At 34.0% G+C, this 6,749-nt stretch overlaps 1 protein-coding gene across 1 annotated transcript; it reads right to left on the bottom strand.

Annotated features, from left to right (window-relative positions):
- Nucleotides 1-1,574: 1,574 nt before the first annotated feature.
- LOC108906302 lies at nucleotides 1,575-2,676 on the bottom strand. The gene is made up of 2 exons (XM_018709527.1): nucleotides 2,576-2,676; nucleotides 1,575-2,517 (listed from the first exon to the last, which is right to left on the bottom strand). Exons 1-2 carry the CDS (start codon nucleotides 2,618-2,620, stop codon nucleotides 2,158-2,160), a joined length of 405 nt encoding a protein of 134 aa, XP_018565043.1. The 5' UTR covers nucleotides 2,621-2,676; the 3' UTR covers nucleotides 1,575-2,157.
- Nucleotides 2,677-6,749: the final 4,073 nt, after the last annotated feature.

Raw genomic sequence — 6,749 nt, 5'->3', positions numbered from 1 at the left:
ACATGTGTTCACGGATAGCTAGTGGCACATCTTCAAGCAATATTGGGAGTTGCTCATTTAAAAATCTCAAATATTCAAATATCCAGCTCCGCCGAGATGCCGAGGAAGAATAAACAGACCAATAAGATAATCTTCTACGATTCTTGCCAATACATTTAAACTAAAATTATGTTGAAATTTGGATGTACAAACTTGGTGAGGATTTTTGTCAGACCATGAGTGAAAATGACGCTTAATCACCAAACAAAATACCGGATAAAATATTTCTGTTTTCCCTTGAAATGTTCATATACCATTGACAAAAATATATCTTGTTAGGTAAATCCGCAGCAGTCAATTCATACACAGGTAGATGGTAGGGGTATAAAAGATTATCATTTGCAATTTTCCAAATCGTAGTATGTGAAACGTTATACTGTGTCGCCAATTTTCTGGTACTAGTTTCAGAATTCTGATCTTGTAAATTGCCAAGGACAACTTCTTCAAGTTCTACATCGCGAATAAGACGTCTTCTGCCAGTACCTTCAGGACGAGGTTGAATGTGTCCGTTTCCTCGAAGTCTTCTTTCTACCGCCGCAAAAGTTTTTCTAGCAGGAACACGACGATTGGGATATCTGGCATGATAAAGTCGTACAGCAGCAGCACAGTTCTTGTAACATTTAAAAAATACTTGCAACATATCGACATACTCGTCATTAGTATACATAATTTGTTATTTTATTCAATTCCAAAACTATTTAATATCTAGGATGCAGGTAAATAGTGACTAAAATCAATTAACACTTTAAACTAATACTTCAAAATTGCAATTTACGAGTATTATCAAATGACATTTACCTACTCGATTTTTTTATTTATTTAAGCAACTCGAACCTTGGTATTCGTGGAGGTATAAATCCGTAACACTAATTTATGAAATTAAAAATATCTCCTCAACGGTTGGCTTTAGCCATTTTCAATAAGTATACCTTTTTTGTTCAAAAAAGTCCAATATTTCATATTTTGTTACTGAAAGCTGTATACGGGGGTTGGCAAAAAAGTTACTACATATTCAATGCATAACGTTGCCTGCAGAGGGCGCCTCGTACTCGACACTCAAAAATCATTAATATATTATTTTTTCCATCATTAAAAAACCTCTCTGTTGAAAATTTGAAACATTTCTGATTAAAATTATGGTAGTTATCAAGGAAAAACCATTTTTTATTTTTCACCTTGACACCCTGTATCTTTTTTATTATGCGACTTGGGATATAGGTATGTTAGGTTAAATCGACTTATTTTCACCCAAGGAATCTCTGGTAACATTTGTGCCCCTCCATTTAAATACACCCTGTATATCTGTTTGTTTTTGTCCTACATTTCAGTTGCAATAACTGAAAATATTACACAGAATTTAATTATTTTCAGTTATTTCAAAAACGCACTTCCCAAGATATATCAGTCAGATTATTTTCAATTTACTTATTTAAATACTGTATTAGCTTATTTAAAATACTGTTATATTTCTACGTACGTTAGAAAATCGTACCAAACCATTCTTCATCATTTTTTTTAAAAGAAAACTACTTCCATTACTTTTTTAAAATGTTTCACTTTACTGCTACCAATACCTTCACATCCCTAAATAATGAACAAAAAAGGCAATTAATATCTGATCATATTTCAATTTCCTATATTAAAAGCGGATAATATATCACAAAGAGATTTGCTTGCAATATTAGATGTAGATCTACGAGAAAAATAGGTTAAATATTTCTTAACCTAGAGTAGATAGGAAGTCAATATGTATGACCTGTTTACTATTTTACTGACTTTTCGTGATTTTAAATAAGTTCCAGAACAACAAAGATTAATTAAATTTAAAAGATTATGAAGTCTGCTGATTTTTTTTAACTCAAAAACAGACTAGTAAATACAGTGCACAAAACAGTAATTGATACCAATTTTCTCGTTATAATAACATAAAATTCTCGTTGACAAATAGGCAAAAGCAATCTACTTGACATGTGCTATTTATAGAGATAATGCTTAATAAAATTAGCAAAACTGATACTACTATATTTATTTATTTATTTAAAAATACTTGAAAATACCAACAGTTTCATTGCTGATTATACTTACACCATAAAGAATTTTAGAAAATATATACAGTTTCTAAAACTCATGAAAATATGTGACCCCATTTTTATCCAAACACATAAAGAGGTACACAGCAGTTTTCCCTGGAGTTTCCCTCTGTATGGCACATTTCTTCACCAGTCTATCTACTTCTTTTTCATCCTTCACACAAAGCGCCACCTTTTCCTTGATGGTTTTGATATTTAGGTGTCCATCCTTGCACTGTAGGCCAACTTTTGTCGATTCGCATAACATGTGGGCTTCAACTTGCGGGTTGTCCAAGTTTTGCGACAAATTCTCCAGGAGTTTGTCGTCAGCGTAGGTGGCTGGGTCTGCCTGACATTCCTCGTGGATTTTATGCAGCTTTTCCTTTTCTTCTTCTAAATGGGTCTTTGCCTGAAATCAGCACGTCAATTTCGTTACCAAAATTGAAAAAGTTATCGTTTTTAATTACCAGAGCTCCTAGGATAGCACATACGAACACAAGTGCGGTTTTCATTTTGTTATTGTATAAAGAACTGCTAATAATTAGTGCGATATTCCGGTTTCCGCACTTATATATCTTCCTTGAATGTGACAATACAATATTTTATTATTTTTATGGGTTTATTTTATCTATGTAGTTACTGATAAGGAATTACTTAAGTTAATTGCAAAATTTCCTAGTATGCATATGCCTCTATCTATGGGGAAACAATTAAACAGCGATTGTGTGAATTCAACCTGCTTGAGAAAACGAAGTTTCCGAAATGAACGATACACTAGAAATTTCTACCTTAATATTTTTTAGTCAATTTTGTATATTTTTATTATTTTATACATTCCCATTCCAAATCTAGTCAAATGTCACATTTTGAGAATCTTTAGTATTTCTAAAAATGTTGAAATTCCTTTCAAAAAAGGGAAAAAGGTTCCTCGAAACATTTTACATTTTATATTTTCACGACAAAGTGTTTGGTTTGTTAATAAATGACATTATTTGATGTAATTAGACTTTATTTGTTTATTTCATTGTTGTTTCGAATAACACCCTGAACTATACAATTACTTTGGAATAAGTTTTTAAAAAATACTATTACAATACATACAATGCATTACATTATACTTGCTGGCAAACTGTGACAGTATTTCTAGGGCCCCACTAAGAAAAGTCTTTTTGAGTTAGCAATTTTCATTGTAGTAAATGGGACATGAAAGTCCACATACAAACATATTTCAAATATAAACAGAGACAACAAAGTTACAATTTTTATAGCGAGCGTTCAAATAAAAACGTGGTCAAGTCAAAGCGCTATATCGCCGCTATCAATTTGAATATTTTCGTTTTAAAAAGCGTTTAAAATGGTGTTTTCTCAAGAACAAAAAGTGTTTATCATAGAGTCCTACTTTAGAAATGGACGCAAGATTGATGGAATATGGAAGTATTCTATTGAGGAATGTTTCATAGAATTTCAAAATCAATTTCCCGGCGTTGTTGAGTACAAAATTTTTCAAAGTGCAGTTCAGCGTTGTGTTAATGTTTTTCGTGAAACGGGCAGTGTAACAAGAAAAGAAGGAAGCGGCCGACCTAAAAAGCGGACTGAAGAATTAAAAGAAAATGTCCAACAAATAATGGAAAATGCGCCAAGAACTTCTGTACGTGTTTTATCACAAATGGTGGGAGTATCAGTCGGTACCTGCCACACAGTGTTAAAAAAAGATTTGCGTTTGTTCTCCTATCGTTTAACTTGTCAGCAAGAACTTCATGAAGTTGATTTTCCGCGACGGGCTGTATTTTGTGAATGGTTTTTAAACAACTACGGTGAACTTCATAATATCACCTTTTTTTCTGATGAAGCCTGGTTTCATTTAAGTGGTTACGTAAACTCACAGAATATGAGAATGTGGTCTTCTGAAAAACCAGATAACTTTTTTGTCGAGGGCCCTCTACACGCTCAAAAAATTGGAGTTTGGTGTGCTCTCAATCGAAGGAGGATTTATGGACCTATTTTTTTTAATGGTACTCTTACTGCGCAAAGGTATAGAGAAGAAATTATCGCTCCTTTTGTTAACCAGCTGGAAGAAAACGAAATTACAAACTTTTACTTTCAACAAGATGGCGCAAGGGCACATACGGCAGGCGAGACGATGAATATGTTGAGGGAAGTTTTCCAAAATCGACTAATAAGTCTCAATGCTGAACATGAATTTCCACCGAGGTCATGTGATATTACGCCGTGTGATTTCTTTTTGTGGCCTTACCTTAAAAACACTATTTTTGAACTGCCTATTCCTGATTTAAACCATCTGCAGGCTCGACTTATAGACAAGATTCGTGAAATTAACAATACCCCGAGCATCTTAGAAAATGTCTTTAATTCTTTGAGGAACAGGTGTGAAAAGTGCTTGGAACAAGGAGGGGGACACTTTCAGCAGCTGCTTTAATTTATTGTTATAACAAGGAGGGGGACACTTTCCGCAGCTCCTTTAATTGTTTGTTATTGTTATCACGATTATTCTTTAAAATAAAGTTATATAGTCATTAACGTTATTGAAACTGACAGCTGCTATACAGCTCGTTGAGAAATAAGGTTAAGTTGGTCGCTATAAGCTACTCACTACGTCCAATGTGTCAGAGCCAACTTCGACCACGTTTTTATTTGAAAGCTCGTTATTTCTTTACATAAATAATGACTAGAAACTCCTGTCATACTTCTTAACAACCTTCTTTATACGACAAAAACCGGACAGTGTAGAATTTACCCAGAAACAGAGAAGACCATACAAATTTTGTTTATATGTAGACCTGGAATTTTCACCGTTTTATCAGTAATATTTTTTAAATATTACTGATAAATTATACGGTCAAATTGAATATACCTACAGGGTGTTTTGCTTAAGAACCCACAGAGAGCATGGGCATGGAGGGGAACCCAAATATAATTTATATTAAAATATAAATGGTTGTCAAAGAACCATTTTTTAATAAAACCTCTATTTCATGAAATGAGTCATTTACGTAAATTTAAAAAAGCACTGGGTTTAGAATTGAACATTGTGGTATAGTCATCCGTACAGGATAATGCACAGAATAACCATTTTATGTAGTAACAAATTGTGATGGATTTTCAAGAAAATTTTGTACCCAGTTCGGAGCCAAACCACTTATACCATAAGAAAACGTTTTAGAAATCAATTTTTGATGGTTCACCCAATGGAATGCCTGATTGAGGCCGCAAAAGGTCCCTAGAGTGATAGTGATATTCTTCTTAAAAATTACTGGGCTGTACCTGTCGACATACTACCAGAGACAAAATTGCTATTGCCATAAGCTATATTGTCTGTGATACTACTAAGAAATCCACAATGTGGCGGGTTGTTATAGGTCTATAATGAGTAAATTTTCGAAAATGTTCTTAATTTGGTATGTTCAAAGTATGTTCATGATTTGGCGATCCTGAAAATTTCAACTCGATCCATTGAACGGTTTTCAAACTATATGAATGGGAATATTTATCACAGCCGTGGCAATGCAATGACGTCACCGCATGGGACGGTCAGCCGGCTTGGCGCTACCACAGTATAGAAAACAGTGAATTAACTCACCCTTTTTTGTGGGCCACAACCCCACTGCTCTAAAAGTGCAATACAGGGACGCTTGGTCTATGCGCAATAGCAAGCCCAGCCCCTAGTCCACCAACAATCCCAACTTAGCTTTCAATTTTTGAGCTTCCCCTACTTGCGCGTGGTCTCTGCGCAGTGACTTAAAGCGACATAAAAATGAAACTAAAGTCCATTTTTTATAAATAGGTTAGATAGGCAGTGAATTTACTGTTTTCTATACTTGCAGATAAGTTTCTGCATTCTACAAAATGTTTTAGCGTTTGTGCATATTAAATTTAAAAAATGGAAGCAAATTTCGTAAAAGCAGATTCATCTAATTTACCAGAAGTAGGTTTGTTAATGGTTATGGATTTTTTTAATTAACAATGGAAAACACAAGTGTATAGTGTTTCTAGAAGATACACACGTATTTATTACATACCTAAATTACGCAGGGTAGTTTTGTTGCTTTCAAAATAAGACTAATAGACCATAGATTTTAGATCCACACGACAGAATTACGGGGACATTGTTATTTTCTTAGGCGTCTTCACACTAGTGCTCTCACACTGGGGAAAAATACAATATTTGTATTTTTTTTCTGTTCTGTGTCTTCCATATTGCTAACAAAATTCAGTATCTTAACGTGCTCAATCGAATCTTAACAGGCAACTAAAACCTTACAACCTGAAACCGACTGACTGACACCATACACAAGCATGCGGCATCGGTTTCCCATGCGGTGACGTCACACCGGGTTCAGCGGATACTCAGCGCTCCAGTTTATAATTTTTTTTGGATGACTTGTAGGCAACATAACAGAGAACCTTAAAATTGCAATATCTTTCCGTTAAGCAAATAAAAAATTCATGAATGGGGCCATTTTCCAAATTTGTGGCGTTGCTTGTAACTGATTTTATGAAAATCTAATTTTATTCCGATAATATATTTTCAACCGTCATTGGCGCCTAGTTTTTTCTGTTTTATAAAAAGGGGTTAACTCGGGGAGATTTTTTCGTAAGTTATAGAAATATTTTAAATGTTTA

The sequence above is a fragment of the Anoplophora glabripennis genome, unplaced genomic scaffold, assembly GCF_000390285.2.
Source record: "Anoplophora glabripennis isolate ALB-LARVAE unplaced genomic scaffold, Agla_2.0 scaffold284, whole genome shotgun sequence".
NCBI classification, from domain to species: Eukaryota; Metazoa; Arthropoda; class Insecta; order Coleoptera; family Cerambycidae; genus Anoplophora; species Anoplophora glabripennis.
This window is presented reverse-complemented; position numbering and strand designations above follow the sequence as displayed.

What these genes read in the sequence shown, in the direction of transcription:
- LOC108906302 (XM_018709527.1), bottom strand. Translation starts at nt 2,620, where the DNA reads ATGAAAACCGCACTTGTGTTCGTATGTGCTATCCTAGGAGCTCTG. An exon ending in GTGCTATCCTAGGAGCTCTG is followed by an intron (nt 2,518 to 2,575) that starts GTAATTAAAAAC and finishes TGCTGATTTCAG; the next exon opens with GCAAAGACCCATTTAGAAGA.